At 37.3% G+C, this 18,586-nt stretch overlaps 1 protein-coding gene across 1 annotated transcript; it reads right to left on the bottom strand.

Annotated features, from left to right (window-relative positions):
* Positions 1-1,564: 1,564 nt before the first annotated feature.
* Positions 1,565-7,196, bottom strand: SPINK1 (serine peptidase inhibitor Kazal type 1). Its single transcript, XM_019739036.2, has 4 exons — positions 7,047-7,196; positions 6,280-6,311; positions 4,693-4,799; positions 1,565-1,685 (listed from the first exon to the last, which is right to left on the bottom strand). Exons 1-4 carry the CDS (start codon positions 7,099-7,101, stop codon positions 1,640-1,642), a joined length of 240 nt encoding a protein of 79 aa, XP_019594595.1. The 5' UTR covers positions 7,102-7,196; the 3' UTR covers positions 1,565-1,639.
* Positions 7,197-18,586: the final 11,390 nt, after the last annotated feature.

Below are 18,586 nucleotides of genomic sequence, written 5' to 3' on the forward strand. Positions count from 1 at the left end.
GCAAGTGTGGGTGAGACAGATTTTGATTGGCTATTTCTGGTTCGATGGGTGGTCTATTCCCCACTATATATCAGGGAACGTGGTGCTTCTCAGGCTCTTTTAGCCCTCTATCAGTTTCTCCATTCTAGGCTAGTTCTTCATATAAGCTCAGAAATTCAACTTGCTTTCCCTTTTCTTTTTCAGTGATTATCGACTTTCTTCTTTTGGAGGTAATTCCTTTTTTCTACCTTCTTTTCTATCTCTGAATATAAACACATTGGCCTTTTAATATGAGGGTATTACCTAAAGTTCCTACAGAAGAAATAGACGAGGGACAATTCACCAGAGGTGATTGTGGTTTAGATGAAGAAGTGCTTAGATTTGGAGTCTTCCCTGGATAAAAAGTCTAACTCTGCCATCTTATTTGCTGGTGCTATTAGGTTACTTAACTTTTCTAAGTTTACTCACAAGATAAAGATAACCTTACAGGGTTATTGTGGCTCACAGGTAAAGCAAAGTGAACTAACCAGAGTTCTCACAATCTGTTCATCTGGTCTAGAGTTCCTTCCCTCCTTCCTGGATCATCGCTTGGGGATGCTTTGGTGGTCAAGGAGACCATTCCTAAAATTAATTCACAATTGGGTCTTTGTTTCTCCTTTGGTTATCTCAGCACAAACCTATCAGGCCCTATGAAGCCAATCTCTCAGTCCAGCCCTGGATGAGGTTCTCCCTCCAAACCTCAGGTACCAGGGAAGACAGAGAGCTCTACATCACTGCTATTCACTTCAGTCACTAATGGGGACTTACTGCAGCTGAGCAAGAATTAAGGCCGAATGCAGAGGCCATTCTACAGCAGAGTTGAGAAACTGCAGCTTTTTTTTTGGTTTCCTCAATAATTCAGAGCCTCTTCGAGAAAATCGTGTTCCACCTGAAATCTACCTGAGACATAGGGAAACTCTTAAGATTAAATTGTTTTCTACCAGATAGGCACCTGTTCGAAATCTTACATTTATGTACCTAGACCCATTGCCAGGCACAATTATATAATAACAAATATTTAATACTCATATGGCTTATAGGAAATGAGTATTATCCCTCTTTCCAAAACTGAAAATAGTCTCAGAAGGTAATAACTTGTCTAGAGTAGTACAGCTAATACTACTATCAGAGTGGATGCTCAATGAAATCCCAAGGAAATCTAAAGGAATCATTTCAGTCAGTGAAAGGTGATGAGTAGGTAACATGTTTCTGGGCTGAGAGTTTTCCAACTGTTTCTGAAAATGCTAGTCTAATGCTACATGTATTAATGATCAACTGTGTCCTGTCACATCATAGCTGAAGTCACATTCCCTGACAGAGTCCTCAGAATGTGAGGAAGGTGGGGAAGGAAGAAGCACCATAAAAGAAACCTTGTCTGAAATTACAGGATTGCTGGATTTTATAAATGCAATTATTACTATCACCAAGAATGATATTTTAAATTTAAAGCTATTTTGGGTGTGAGTTTTTGAAAATCCAGACTGTCCTCTGTCCCCAGTATAATCAAACAATGCCTTTGAGGAAAAAAACATATGGGAACCACAAGAAGTATTTAGATGCATTTTATTCAACAATCAGCTGGGCATCATGGTGACCTCACAGAATTTCAGAACCTTGGTTCTCAGCAAGGCCCAGATTTTTTAATGAGGATATGACTCTGGCGCTTCCTGTAGAAGACATTGAAAAAAAAATTAGCTTAAACTTTGCTGACAAAAAAGTGACTATGGGAGAAGAAAAATGAAAAACATTTAGTTTATTAAAAATAGAGAGATTTGAGATTTATTCCCATTTCTCTTTTTCTCATTCATTTTTTTCATTCACTATTAATTCGTCAAGTATTGCTAAGGAACTATTATATAGATTAGGGATATAATAGAAAGGAAAAACGTCCGTCCTCACAGAGTTTACAGATCTAGCGGGGCATTCCAGTAAACCTCTGAAGTTAATCTCTAATCCATTGTTGCATCTTTTGCTCCTGATGTCATGAGCCACCATGTTTCCATCTAAGTTGGTACCTGGGCTACTGCGGGCCTTCTGATGGGCTGATCGTTTGCCTTAGAACTCCCGGGATTTGTATCTGTCATATCTCACTAAAGGAAGTCAGCTCTCTATCCCATATGATGTCTGCATACAAATTCACTTATTTTCTCTAGCTGTACTGTCCAATATAATAGACACTATCCACTCATAGCTATTTCAATTAAAAGCAGTTGAAGCTAAGTAATATTAAAATTAAGTTTCTCAGCTGCACTAGCCACATTTTCTGTGCTAATGGTGTGGCTAATGGCTTCCATATTGGATAGCACAGATATAGAGCATTTCCGTCATTACAGCAAGTTCTACTGGAGATTGCTGAAAAGAATTTGCCAATGCAAAGTCCCTAAGAAGATGTGGAAGAAATAGGAAAAGGCCCTTCCTGACTATATCTGCCAAGCATGTCATGGTCCAAGTCCTGTTTGTCTACCTATCTCAAACCCCAACAACTAGAGTCAGAACCTGGCATTTATCTGGTACTTTTAATGGGCAGTAGAGAGAAAGGCAACACGGTACGTTTGAAAGATGTTGCATTTGAGAAAACCACATTTTCTTTGTAAGCCTGTTTTCTTAATCTGAAAAATACAGGAAGAGAAGTTACATTTTCTGGCATTCAAATGTTCCTCCCATATTTACATATCTTTCTTAAAGAATAGAAAGAGCCAGCAGGACAGGTAGGTTTTAAAGGTTGTCTTAGTTCTATGCTCATATTTTCCTAGTATGTTTCACCCCAAATATTGGGCCTTTTGGTCCTGGCACTTGGAAATTGCCCAACTCTCAAGGCTGTTCTATTGTTTTCTCCTCCTCTCGCTTGGAAATATGATGTCTGAGCTTAATGTCAACAACATAGGTCATGAGAAAATTAACAAGTGGTTTCAAGTTCCTTTGACAAGTCTTTCATGTGGAAACAAACTCACCACAAAGCAGAACACCTAATGTTTGGGTCTAAAACTTTAGGATATTAGATCTCTCTCCCTGAGGACCTATTTCCACAATACTTGTTCAACACTGAGAATTTTCTGAAATGATTTAAAGCAGACCAAGAAGAGGGTTCATGTTATAGGGAATTTATACAGTGGAATAATGGGAACGTATGTTGTCATTTGAGCCTAAATCAAAGTCTTTAATACCAAGTCAGTTCCAGAATAACTTAGAGTTTTCTAGATCACTCGTGAAATCTCTTTTATTTGTTTTGATCATTTTACACCTTTATTTAACCTGGAATGCTGTTGCGATGCTACCAAAATTCAGAGCCCTGTTTCAATAACATATTTTCCCTGAGTCCTTTCTTGACCTTTCAGTAAAAAGAAATCTGTATTTCTCCTTCACTCCTATAGCACTCTGCTCACAGCTGGTTTGATGGCATTTTTTACAAGTTACAAGAAGATACCTTATTTGTGCTCATGACCTATTTCCTGTTAGTCATAAGCACAACAAGAAAAGCAGAGGAGATTAGCGCAGTGCTTGGCACATGTTAAGTGTTCAGTAGCTGAGTAAGACAGAAAATCTGTGGCACGTCAGGTTCTCTGAGTGCCTAGTTCAGATTCACATCACCTACCTACAATCTCTTCAGAAAATGAGGTTCATTGAGGCTTAGCCCAGGCACCAACTAAGATGGAAACATGGTGGCTCATGACATCAGGCTCTCTTGTCCATGAAGAAAAGTGTTGCAGAAATATGTTTTGGTCACCTAATCTATATAACTCATATTTGCATAGTTGAGGTTTTAGTAAATGCAATTATTACTATTACCAAGAATGATATTTTAAATTTAAAGCTATTTTGGGTGTATGAGTTTTTGAAAATCCAGACTGTCTTCTGTGTTGCTGCAAAAACATGGGCTTTTATCATACAAGAGTTTTTAATTCATTAGGAGAAGGATTCAACTACTTTCCCTCATCTATTCTATTGCCCTTTCCTTAACACATTTCATACGGCACCATGTAATTTATACCTGTCTCTCTTTTGCTCATTTTTTTCTTATTTCTCACCTTGTTTGTGGCATAGAGAAAGCCTCCAAACTTTTCCAAATCCTAGCTGGCATAATTAATCATTTTAAATTTTGTGCTCTTAGAGCACTATGCTCAAATTTCCATTGTCCACACTGTGTTAGCACTGAGTGTAAGCAAATGGAGAGACAAAGCATGTTGGGTTTTCTTCTGCGTTTCACAAATATTTAGGCTGATATCTGACTTGAAAGCACAGTAGCGAGAGCAAGGATTCGGGCCCAGCTATGTCACTTACTGCTGGGTGATCTTGAACAAGTTAGTTAAAGTAACTGAATCTCAATTTCATCATGCATATTACGGGCTTAGTATTGTTTATTTCATAGACTCATTGGGAATATTAAATGCCTCGCACAATGCTTGACATAGTAAATATTATTTTCTATTAACACACACACATACACACACACACACACACACAAACACACCTCTCTATATAATCATACCAGATATAGCTATAATAAGGAGAAGAAACATTGAGGATTATTTTTGGAAAAACTAGATGTTTTAGTTCTCTCATGATAAGATTGATGTTATTGGTATATTGATTGGGAATTCAAGGGATGAGATACATGAAAATTTGAAGCCAACTAGCTTAAAATATATTTTAAAATAAATTTAAGTTTGTACTCACTTATTTTCCATACATAACTCGCATTCATTAGGATATGTATTTCCATCAGTCCCACAGACAGGGTTATAGATCTTGGTACATCCGTCAACATGATTCCTACATATGGCCTAAAAATGGAGTTAAATAGAATCATTTTCCATTCTTTGAGTTTATAACAAAGTCTCTAAAATGGTTTTTACCTCCCGGGAGTTGCTCAGATTAAAGATGGAAGCATGATTGTGAATGGGAGAGTGATACTAAGTGTTCCAAGAGAAAGAATCCACAATTTGTAGTCAGAAAGCCTGCTTTTACGCACTGCCTATGCTGTTTACAAGTTGTGTGACATTGGTAAATCTCGATGTCTCTGAATCTCAGTCACATCATCTGCAACATGAGAATGATACTACCATTTTCCCCACCGACCTTATAATGGTGTTAGGAAGTTTTAATAAGATGAGTGAGATAATGTTCAAGTTTCAATTACTGCAGGTGCCGGCTCCTCTTAAGTGAGCCACACCTTGGGGCATGCTCTTCCTTGCATACTGTGGCCCAGTCACATTGGTCTTCTCTCAATCACTTCAAGACACTAGGTGCCTTCCACCGCTGGAGTCTCTATACAGCCTATTTCCTCTATGTCAGGAAGAACTAGTGATTACTAAATGACTGTGACAGGCCAGAGACTGTCCTAAGTGCTTTTTATTTATTATTCTACTTACAACTATCCTCAACTTTTTATTATACTCCTCTCCTGGAGGACAATGAGGCACAAAGATTCAATCACTCGTGGCCACACAGCTCTTGGATCCAGGATTCAAACCCAGTCTATGTACGTCCTGAGCGTTAGCTCTTAACCACTTCACTCTACTACTTCTTCTCACCAGTTATATTTTGCTAACACTAATTTATCCTTTATGGCTCCAAATAAATCTCCCTTACTTAGGGGCACTTTCCCTGGTCATTCTAACGAGGCTAGCTTCCTCATGGTACCAGAACTTCTTTATAACACTTATCACAAATGTAAGAATTTATTCACTTATGTACTTTAGTTTGTCATCTGCCTCTCCACTAGATAGATATAAATGTAATGAGAAGAGGGATACTTCTTCCTTTAGTCTCCAGCTTTACTAAAATTTACTTTATAAACACAGAAAAAAATAGAAAAAGTTAGATATAGAATATTTTTCTAGAAAAGAACCGGGTTTATTTTTTTCCTTTGCTCACTGTTAATTAGAGCTTCACCTTGGTGATCTGGAGAACTTCATACCAACGTGGGGGGCGTATAAGGAGAAAGTGCTATTTGGAGTGAAGTTTAGAAGGCTTCCACCCCAAATCCTTGTCTTTCCAGATAGCCCTAGTATGCATAGAAACCCCATTCACAGCAAGCATTATATGACTACATAGAAATCGCTCGGTATCAGTGATTTGTTCTTCCACATAAGCCCCTGTGGGGTAGGTAACTATTGTTACTGTCTGCATTTAATAGGTTAAGCCTCGCTAGCATTCATACGCCTGTTGCCTTCAGGAACCGAAAGGTGACAGCTAGACTGTGCTTTTATTGGGACAAATAGTTCTAGCCTGAGAGAGATGAAATTACAAAATTGTCTTTACCTCTCTTTCCAGGGTGTCAGCTCTAGCGTTGCCTAGGAAACATAAATTAGACATGTGAAGTTCGGTCTTGAATGGGAGAAGCCAGATCTAGTCTTCCTCAGAATTGTCTGCTTTCATTTAAGACTGTGACTTTTCTGCTGGCCTCTTCCACTCCCCACCCCTTCTATTTCTTTTTTCTCTCAAAGACATCTCATTGGTGCCATTCATTCCCTGCGTGATGAAACCTCAAAAAATTCAGCAAAAATTTGATTATGAACAAAGTTTCTCAATTTGGTATTTCAGAAAAGTTGACCCATTCCCTTGAAAATAGAAATGATGTATTTACTGTTTGACACATATCAAGCACTGAGCAAGTATCTTCTGAATGTTCCCTGACATTCTCAATATTAGTTACTTAGACCTTCGATCTCACGATTAGTGACATAGGAAGTATAACTCTCTTGATCTTTGTCTATTGATGAAGGAGCATTTATATAACTGGCTGAGAAATAGTTAACACTAGTAGCAACCAGGTCTTCTGACGCAAAAATAACTTTTGCAATTACATTAAAGTCTCCTTTTGTAAGTAATGTTAAAAAATTGTTTTCCTTATTTTATGTTAAAATTCCTCTCCCTCTAATTCTCATCCATTGATCTTATTTCATTTCATTGGGACCAAAAGTTCTGTCCAAGACTAGACTCAGTCTAAGTCTAGAAGGTAATGTGTTCAATAAAGCAATAGGTTATAAGGTTTTACTCAAATTAGAAAAATACGCAAAGACACCTACCAGATAAACTCAACAGGGCCAAGGCAATGAGAAAAAAGATGCCTGTAACCTTCATGGCTGAAGTTGTGTGTCCAGAGCTCAGTCAAAAGCTGCACTGAATTTACGACTTCTCTTCAGAACCCTTGGATGGGAAGGATTATATAGGCAGGTTGGCAGCCCAGACTCCACCTGCTGCCCTGCGCCACAGATCTCCTTGGTTATTGATTGACTTTGTAGTGTAACCTGGCTCCCAGGTTTCGGTAATGTCACCTGGGTAAGAAAGGTAGAAGGAACGCCATAGGCCTGAAAGGTGCAAGGCCAAGATTCTGTCAGGAAAAGAGTTCTGGTGGTTAGTTAGCTGGTTCTCTCCCTAACCTTCTCTGTGATCACGGGGAGGCCCTGCCTTTCTTGAGCCCCAGTTTTTACTTCTGTAAGGTGAACTCGAAGGTCTGTTGTACTCTGTAGTTCTGGATATATGAACAGGTGGGGATATTTAAAAAGCCCTCTCCATTCTTTCTTGCTTTTCTTCAGCGTTTCCCTATTTCATTCTTTCTCTCTTGTCTCTTTTTTTCTCTCACCCATTAGTAAAGCCTAAAGTAGCAGACAGGGGGACAGGTTAGAGACATGGGGGTCTCAGTTCCCTCAGGTGTGTGTGCTCTGGGGCTAAAGTTGTGCTTGACAGAAACACTTCAAAGCTCTGACACTGGACACGTAGTTCACTTTGGCTGTGCCTCAACTTATCATCTGAGAACTGAAATAATAAAAGTACCTATCTCAAAATGTTAACCTTTCATTCAAAAATATGTCTTGTTTCTACCATGTGTTACTGGGAGACAGTTTCCCATTCTCTCTCATGTTTCTGCATGTCTTGTGAGTTGAGAGGCTGACTGCCTGTGTTTCGGACAATCTTCTCAAGAGTGTTTGTGTAGCAGATGGCCTTGGAAAGTGGATTAGTGTCTCCCTCTGGAATTAAGGGGAGGTTTGTTTATATTCAGTAAAATAAAGATAATATCTCTCTCTCCAGGGCAAAGCTTGGGTAGGTATAGTGCACTTTTAAAAAGATTAGGGATTTTTTTAAAGCTTGTTTTCCTACTCTTGTAATACACTACACTTTCTGTTTAGGTACCACTTGGCCCTCTTTTTTCACATCACCTGTGGAAACTGAGGCTTGGTTTCACATCACCTGTGGAAACTAGAACAAGTGCTGACACTCTGACTATTGCTATTGAACAATTAAGCACCTTGCCTCTGACCCAGGAGTCTGTCCTCTGACAGCATCCATTCAACCCTAGCAAGCTAGCTTTTTAGCTTTCAAGTCGGGTAAAATCTCAGACCCTACCAGGTCTTGATATGTCAAGTACTGTACCCATCTCTGGGGATATATCGGTGACTAGAAATGACAGTCCCTACCCTCATAGAACTTCCACTGAATTTTAGTTGGGGGAGACAGACAATAAAAACATGAATAATTATAAAGTATATCAGGTTATGATAAATATCATTGAGAACATAAATAGAGAGGGTAAGTGTGCTAGAGGATTTGGGAGATAGTTATAGGTTGGTCAGAGAAAGCCTTGCTGATCAGGTAACATGTGAACAGAGACGTGAAGGAAGTGAGGAATTGAACCATGAGAATATCCAAGAACATCCACTCCAGACAGAATAGCAAGTGCAAAGGCTTAGAGACAGAACCTTGCTTGACTTTTTGGACAAATATCCTGGACGATAGTCTGGCTGGAGCAAAGTGATAGAGAGAAACAAGTGGTGAGATAAAGGAAGCAGTGGGGGCCTAGATAATAAAGGGCCATGTAGGACATAGGAAGGACTTTGGTTTTCACCAAATGAAAGCCATTGGCGAGTTATGGCTGAGGAACGATATGATATGATGTTTGTCCTAAAAGGCCACTTTAACTGCTCTATGAGAATAAACCAGAAAGCAAGTACAGCAGCAAGAAAGCCAGGTGCTTAGGCTACTGTAATAGTCCAACCAAATGATGATGGTGGAAGGAAGAGGTTGATTTTGTAGTTTATGGGCATTAGACCATGTAAAGCTTTTAGAACAGTTTCTGGCCCATGGTAAACACTTAGAAATATTGCCCATCACTATTATTTTTATTGCTGTTATTTTTTCAATATTTACATTGCTGTTTCATCTTATTAGAATGCTCCTCTTTACATTTATACTTGAATAAATTCTTCCTAAATCTTTAAGACTCAGTTTGAATGTTGTTTCTTACTGGAAAACGTTCTCAGCTCATCCTGGGCTTCTGTGGCATTTTGAACATAATACATAATGAACATAACACATGACACACTGTTGAAACTGTGTGTGTATATGACTAGTTCCTGGTCTTCCCTTTGTGCTTCCACCTTCACCATTCTAGCTTCCTCCTTCACCACTGCCAGTGAACTTGTCCTAGTGGAGGTCACCAATTCAGGTCGCTTAATTCCATGGACCTTTTTTTTCAGAGCGTATGGCCCTCTAATTCTTCTTACTTGATCACACTTGATATAAGCTCTTTTCTTGGGGTTCTTCACTGCACAGTCCCCTACGTCTCCTTGTATCTTCTCCATTCTGTTTATTGATTCTTCCTCTTCTAATGAGTAAAGACTTGGAGTTTCTCAAATATTGACTCTGGGCCCTATTCATGCCTCATTTTTCGTTTTCCTTAGATGAGCTCAATCATTCATATCATTTAAGTGATATATATATATATTTCCCATATAAGTATCTCTTTGTTAGATCTCTCCTCTGATCTTCAGACCAGATATTAAGCTTCTTCTTGACAATTTGGACATCCATTAGGCACTTCAAATTTAATATGTCCTATACTACTGTTTTGATAATTCACCACAAATATTTTTCTTTTCTGTCTCCCCATTGCTTCTTTTCCTTCCACTGGCTGTTCAAACCCAAACCTCAGTGTTCCCCTTGATACTTCCCTTGGCCCTTACAATGCACCATTTTCCACACTGAATTTGTTACCAAGTTCTATTCTTGAATATGTGTCCAAAATAACCTAAATTCTGGATACTTCTCATCAACTTACCCTATCACATCTGAGATGATGGCATTGATTCCCCTTTGGCTTTCTGTAATTTCCTTCAAGTGGTCTCCCAACAACATCTACTATTATTTCTTCCTCAAAGCTGCTCTCCATAGAACAGTCCAATGTTCTGTGCAGAATGCAAATGTGATCGTGCCGGTCTCCAGCTTCCCATTGTTCAGAATCCTCAGGGATGGTTTAGATTCTTCATAATTTGGCTCCTTTTACCTCTCTCACTGTCTCCCCTGCCAGTTTTCTCCTTGTTCAGTCTGTCAACCTACATCGGTCCTTCCTCTGTGCTCTGTTAATAGAGGGGAAAAAAGCTTCTAGCATTTAACCCTCAAACTCAGGCTAAATATAACTTTCTCATGGTGCTGCTTTTTCAAGTCCTCCCTCACTCTCTTCTGCATCCAGATCAGGCCTTGCTATTATTTCATGGTTCCCTTCATAGCACTTACATTTTATTCTATATCGGTTTGTATGATTTTTACATAATGTATTTTCAACTTTAGGGAACAAATATGATTCTTTTGTTTACTGCAGTACCTAGCAGACTGCCAGGAAAATAGTAGCTTCTAAATAAATATTTGGTGAAAACATGAATTAAGGCTTACATATATATACTAATTTGCTTGAAGACCCAGATTTATGCCGTGTTCATTTCTGTGTCTCCAGTGTCTGCTATAGAATAGTCATTCATTGGTTCATTCAGTCTTATTCATTAAACCATTGTTATAATCCAAATATTCATTGAGTCCCTACTATTTAAAAGCTATGGCCTAGTGCTAGGGAAATGGACGTCATGTCTGCCCTCCTGGAATTTAGGCTAAGCATTGGTAGATGTTGGTTGGAGGAGTAAAGTTGTTTTTTTTCCCCATCTTAAATCATAATTTAAATAGTAGTTTTGTTGCGAATCAGAAGGTTCCAATAGCCACTGTAAAGGGGGTTTAATAATTGAGAAAACGAATTTTTCTTTGGTCTCACAAGCAGTCTGAGGAGAACGGAATTGGCTGGAATGTTGTCACAGGAACTCCTTCGGTGATAATAGCCGCAGTCTTGGCATTCAGATATAAGTCTGTCTTTGATGCCGAAGCCTGGCCTGTTCCCACCAAACAATGATTTTCAAACATTTTGAAAATGTACTCCACAGTAAAGAGTAAAAATTCATTATTTTTATTTTATTTTTTACCCAAAGTAAAAAAGTAATTTTGTGTTATGACCTAGTATACTTGTATGTATACATATCTATGGACAAATAAAATAATTAAGAAACAAAATGTAGCCTTATTATACATGATGATTCTTGGTACTTTTTATTCTGTTCTAGTGTACCAATCCTGACTTGCAGTTTCAAAAACATTTGACTATAGTGATATCCCGTGGACTCCGTGCAATCCTATTTCTTAACTGTTATAAAACTAGGATAAAATTTTAGTTAGAAACTGGCCCTAAAATTGTGATGGGAAATGGCCCTTTGGAGGCAGCAAGTTGATGAGTACATGAAGAGACAGACCTCGCTCCAGTCACAGATCTGCCATTTCGACTGCAGTGTAACTCTGAGTAAATCATTTGCTTTGACTACACAAATATGCATGTTGTAATATGTTCTTTTGGCATGAAAATAAACCTAGAAAAGTCAATAAAAATTGTACAAAAATATTATCCTCATTTCCCCTGACATAATAATTGCTAGCTGATAATACTCTTCTGGGTTGGAATAATGGATAATCCATTCAGGCTTCATGTGATCAATGCCTTGACAGAATAAATATTATCTGACCTTGGGGATGGGATGGGCATTGGTTGAGACAACTCTGCTACTGTGCTAGGCTATTAATCATACTTAATGTGTTTACACGGCCTAGGCTTAAATAAATCGGACTGTCCCTCCTTCATTACCTCTCTGCTCATTTCTATGTGTGTATATCATCAGGAACTCAAGCAAACATATTCTTCTCTGTTTCAAGGACTAATTGTTCACCGGAATACAGAATGATGACAAAACTTCAGAGAACAGTTCTAATGACTGCTGATAATACTTGGGGGAATGGGCATGTTTGTTTAGCACCTGTTAATGTTCACATCCTATGGCCAAGTTGCTTTTTTATTAAAGAATAATTGGCATACAATGTTCTGTTAGTTTCATGTGTACAACAAAGGGATTCAACATTTATATACCTTAAGATGTGATCACCATGATAAATCTAGTAACCATCTTTTACCATACAAAGTTATTGCGATATTATTAATTATATTCCCTGTCTGTACACTACATCCCTGTAACTGGAAGTGTGTACCTTTTATTCCTCTTCACCTTTTCCACCTTGTGCCCAAGTTTTAACTAGTAAGAAAAATGACAGAAATGAGAGAGATGGAGCCTAATATATTTAACCTGAGATTTGAAGACCTCTTTGACTTAGCTGTATCTTAGTTCTTCAGTCTTATTTATTATTCATGGGATTCATGACTTTTCTTAATGACCCTTTTCCTTCTTCTGCTTACTCTCCAAACAGGTTCCAATGGTTTTGATTGTACCCATTCTGTGTAGCTTGGCTAAAATATCTGTGATGCTTGAATCAATTAGTAACAATTCCACCCCTCTTTTTTATCTCTCATACCAATTCATAAAATATCACTAAACAATAATTATATTAATTACATCATTATATAGCTATTATTATAATTGGTACTGCTGAAAATTTTCAAAACCTTCTACACTACGCACTGTGGTACTTTATTTTCATAATTTTTAATCCCTACAACATTATCATTCCCATAAGGAAACCGAAGCACAAATATTTCAGTTGTCGTGTTCCTGGACACAGAGATTAAATACTGACATGCACACATATATATATTTATATTAAATATTGACATATATTTATACTATATACACACATATAAAATACACACAGATATACATATATACACATATACGAGTACACGTACATATGCACAGGTATACATTATATATATATATATATATATATATATATATATATATATATATATATATGTATGTGTTTACTGTATATCTGACTTCAAAAGTCTTGTTCATTCTTCCTCAGGCACTTCTTTATGTCCACCACTTTTCACTTTGAAACAGTTATTTAAGCTTAATGACATGGTTAGAGCTCTGGCTTAAGCTTCAGGAGGGCTTGATTCCTAGTTTAATGTTGTCACTGGCAACCTGTCTGATATGTTGCAAAGTTTCTACTCTGCCAGTTTCAGTTTCCTTGATATAGGAATTACAAGTATCTTCTTCCACTCAGTGGTTTACATTTTCACTCTCTTAATGATATCTTTTGATGAATGAAGATTCTTCATTTTAATTTAGCCCAATCTTTTCTGGTTATTGTTAATTTTTTTGTATCCTATTTAAGAAAATTTGCCTGCCCCACGATGATGAAGATATTCTGTATAATTTTAGAAGCTCTACAATCCATTGTAATTAATTTTCGTGGATGATGTAAATAGGTGTCAAGAGTATTGAATCTTTTTTAACATTGAATTTTTTTAAACATTGATTGGTGGATAGTCAGTCCATTTTTAATTATTGAAACTGCCATTTCCCCCCATCACAATGCAGTGTCACTCTTGTCAAAAAGTTGGCCATATAATTGCAGGTGAGTGTCACATACTATTCTCTTTCATCTATTCTTGCTCAGATGCGATACTGGACCTTTTTTTCTAATGCGTTTTTCTTTCTGTATAATATCTACTTACCGCTCACACATGCACCACCTTCGTTTCCTGTTATGCACAGGAGGTGGCAGCCTTCCCCTCTACAATGCCTTGTCTTCGCTGTTGGCTAAAGTTTTTTGACTTTGTAGAGGCCTGTCCTGTGTCAATGGAAAATCCACTCTGACCTATGTCAGCCCACTTTGGTCTTATTGAAGTAGATCTTTAACTGATATCACTGGGACTCTAACTGGAGTTGAAATATTCTTCTCTTTCTTGGGCTTGCTTTTTTATAATCAAAGAACTTTGGAGACAGTGGAGGTGAGCACTTGCTGTGTTGGTGTCAGTTAGGGACTGAGCTTAGATGTTCCTCAATATTCTAATCAACTGGCTGTTTTAACATCATCATCATCATCATCATCATCATCATCATCATCATCCACATCTCATAGTTAACCTTAGGGAATGCAAATACTGGTTTTTTTAACAACACAGTTTTAAGGCAAAGTGGCTATCAGCTGGCTGTCTCAACATACCTTTCCGGGGTGGTTGCAGTTGTTCTCTAGAATAACTATGTTCCTCATAGGATTGGGAATGATAAGAATCATCTGTTCCAACTCTCGATCTGATGTTTAAATCTTGTCTATCTATTAGTGGGTCTAGCCAATGCTTAAATGCTTCAGGGGATAGATAGGGATTGACGGGTTCTTATATGCGGCTGAAACCTGTCCTTCTGGAATTTCTATTTGTCTTAATCTTGATCTCAGAACAATTCTGCTTTATGATGGCCATGGTTTTCCTTCAAATATTTGTTAATAATGTCAATAATCCACTCAAATCTTCTCTTCCGTGAGCTAACCTAGTCTACCTACTTCCTCTCATTTGATATTACTTCAGGCCCTTCTTCCTCAAAATGGTTCCACTTTGTCTTTGTGCTTTTTAAAGGAAACTACCCAGAATGCTACTCCAGGATGGTCTGACCACTGCAGTGGCCTGCAGGACTATTACTCTTTCTATGCACAAAATTCTAATAGTGGTGTCTAAAATCTCCTTAATTATCTTCCAACTCAAAATTATACTTTTACTTTACCACACAAAATTTACCTACATCTGTTTTTCCCTTTACGTAATGCTGCTAAGTTCCTTTTCTCACTTCTGTCCTCTTGCTGACACTCAGCATATCAGATCATTTGAGTAAACCAGATGGGGAAATGCCTCAATCTTACCACTTCCTCAGCACTTGGAAATTTTATAACCAATGTACTTTTTTTATTCAACAAATATTAGTTTAGACTTCTATGTGTCAGGTGTTGGTAGAAGGAATATGTAAATTCCATTTAAAGTAAGAAAGTAAACATTAGATATAGAGACAAAGAGAACACACCTATTTCAAGAAGTTTTACTCCACAGAGAGTGAGAAATGGAGGCTGTTGGTGAAAGTGGGCATGGGGTTACAAAGCATTTTAAGATGGGAAATAACATACTTCAAATATAGATTTATGAAGACAACTCCTAGGCCCATTGTAAATATTCTTTACTGAAGGCCCAAAATTCTTTGTTCCTTTAATCATTTACCAGAATGGCAAGAAAATAGTGTCATAAACACTTTATAGAGCCTTCCAATATTCAACTCATAAAAGGCAAATGATAAGTATTTACTGTGGGGGTAATAAAAGGAGAAAACGGCTTGAGACAATCATGTGTTTGAATACAGGACTGCTAAGAAAGATCAAAAGCAACTGTCTACTCAGGAGGGAAATTTCCTCCAGCACTGGAAACTTAGTAGCATATTTCCAAATAATAGTATTAAAGAAGCACTTTTCAGTGTCATGTGAAGATGGTGTTCCCTACTTCTGCTGCCCCCGCAGACATATAGCTATTGCCTTGGTGCAAAAGTAATTGTGGTTTTTACAATTATTTTTAACTTTAAAACGGCAGTTACTTTTGCACCAACCTAATAGAATAATGGTACTCTACTAGGCCGTAAGAGATGCTCCTTTATCTCGGCCTCCCTGCACTTATGCCTGCTTCTATTATAGAACATTACACGAAGAATTCTAATTTTTCATTTTTCCTTCCTCATTCTTCTATTAGACTAAACTCCTGAAGTTATGACCTTTCTTTGTTTTTCAAATCTCCAGAGTTAAGCACACTGTTCAATTTAGAGTTTCTTGATATAATGAGAGGAAAAAAAATGTATTCACTCTAACTGTTTGTGGGCATAGTAGACTTTAACAAGCTTGCAAAGGAATGGCATTGAGGGTATTGTATCACATACCAGACAATAAAGCACTTTAAAATAACACATTAGCCTTTACAACCACTCTTACTTGGCAGTCTTTCTTAGTCATTTACCCCCCAAGCAGAAGCCAAACCCACATGTTTGGTTATTCCTTCTCTTCCTTTCTTTTTTCTAACCCCTCCACTCCAGAACAAAACAGGCAGTTTCTTTTTTTGTCTAAAGCAGAACCAAATGACGAAATTAAAATATTGCATTCTTAAGGTCCTTAAGATACTGTATCCAATACATTCTTTTCAGGGTATTTTCTCCCAAAAGACAGTTATTTCCCTAAGATAAATTTTGGTGCCAGCTGTTAAGATAATAACATTTCCAGCATGTTATATAGTGATTGAAAAACCACTTTGGAGAACCACAGACTTCAGTTTCAATCTCTGCCTGTGTAACTGTGAGCTAAGCTTCACGTTCTGACTCTCAATTTTCACATTATTTCCTCCAAAACCCCTGGTGCCAAGTGAGTTTTAGAATTCAGAATTCTTTTAATTTTAGAAAAGTCATATGATGCATTTGCTGTTCATTACAGAAAGTTGAGTCATATCTAGGGTAGTACCCCCCTAATCAAGCACACCGTAATATAATAAAATAATATAAAGAAAATATGTAGCCCTAAATCATTTCTTAATAGGCTTTGCTGTCAAATGAGTTACAAAATAAAACAGAAACTGGTTTTCATAAATCCGTGGAGTTTGGAATTATGAATTAGGGACTGTGGACCTATACCTACTTCATGGAATTGTCATAAAGAATAACGAGGACGGTGCATGTAAAGCTCATAGCTGAGACCATGACACTAAAAGCTTAATAAATGGTTACTACTATTATCGCTGCCATACTTTAGCTCATGTTAAACTTGGGATCAATTTCCTGCCCTTTCTCTTTCCTCTTATTAGTAAAATCTTTCTATAATATATATTTGACTTATAGGAATCTTCTAAACTGCTCTTATATTAAGTATTTTAAAATGGCTAGTCATCAGTGTTGGAGACCACCCCCATTGGACCCAGAACATTTGTGAACACCTCCCATCCAGGTTTCCTTATTGATAGAGCCCTGAGTCTCACTTTCCACAAACTTTGTTCTTCTCCCAGCCTGGCACTGATTCCTCTCTGGCAATAATTAACTAAATGCTCAAACAGGAGAGAAGGAAGCATTCCAGGTGAGAAATGTAATGTTTGCTGGAAGAAAAGAAAATGTTTTTGTGATATATAGATACTGAAGAAAAAGTCTATAGCTAAAAGTAGAGGCATAGAATTGGGGACAAAAGATCAATAAATAACTAACCACATTTCAAATAAGGAAATGGGTATAGAACAACCACAGCAAGAGGGAGAGTATGTGAAAGAAATGAAAACAATTGAAGTAAATTCTGGTTTTGGGTTCTACCACTCTTAATTTAACTTCTCACATTTTATTAATGAATTCTTTCTTGCCAATTAAAACAGTCTTTTCAGTTGTTCTCACATCTCTAGGAAAATGGTATCTGTCTCCAGACTCTACCTGGCTTCATTCTGTCTTGGAGCATTTCCACTCATGGCCTGACATCATTTCAAATATATTTTGTAAAACAGATCTGATCATCTTTCCTGTCAATCCTCCTCTTCCAAACTTCTCCTATTCTCTTGAGAGCATCAACATCATTTAAAATCTTAGGCTTAAAGCCATCTTTGGTCCCTACTTTTCGATGGCCCTTGATCTAATCAACCAGAATTCCTAGTTCATCTTTTATCCACATCCTTCTTTGTACTTCTTTGTACCATTCTGCCCCATGCATTGATTATTCCCCTATAACCTTTCAGATGGGCTCTCCCAGATGCTATGTGCAATTCATCTAATGAACCTAAAGAGGCAGAGGACCTGGATTATGACTTGCTTCAGCCTCTCAACAATGTAATCTATGTCCCCTGTCTTCTGTCACCCATTTCCTTTGTCCCCTAACATAGTCACAAAGTCATGTTGAACCTACTTTCAAAATCATAACTCTTCTTTTCTCTCTGCTGATACTTCCCTAATTCTGACCACTATGAACTCATAGAAACATTCTCCTAACTGTTCTCACTGCATCCTACTACCTTTTAAAGCAAACCTTTTATTGTAGGATACATTCAGATTTACAAAATATTGGAAGATAGTACAGAAGAGTCCATGCATACCCCTTACCCAGTTTCCCCTATTGTTAACATTTTACATTACCTCCATCCATTTGTCAAAACGGAGGCACCAACACTAGAACACTACTACTGTGTTTCCCCAAAAATAAGACCTAGCTGGACAATCAGCTCTAATGCGTTTTTTAGAGCAAAAATTAATATAAGACCCGGTCTTATTTTATTATAAGACCAGGTATAATATAATATAATATAATATAATATAATATAATATAATATAATATAATATAATATAATACTATAAAATACTGGGTCTTATTTTATTATAAGACCCAGTGTAATATAATATAATATAATAAAATATAATACAATATTTTATAATATAATACTGGGTCTTATATTAATTTTTGCTCTAAAAGACGCATTAGA

Source organism: Rhinolophus sinicus, linkage group LG10, assembly GCF_036562045.2.
Source record: "Rhinolophus sinicus isolate RSC01 linkage group LG10, ASM3656204v1, whole genome shotgun sequence".
Taxonomy (NCBI): Eukaryota; Metazoa; Chordata; class Mammalia; order Chiroptera; family Rhinolophidae; genus Rhinolophus; species Rhinolophus sinicus.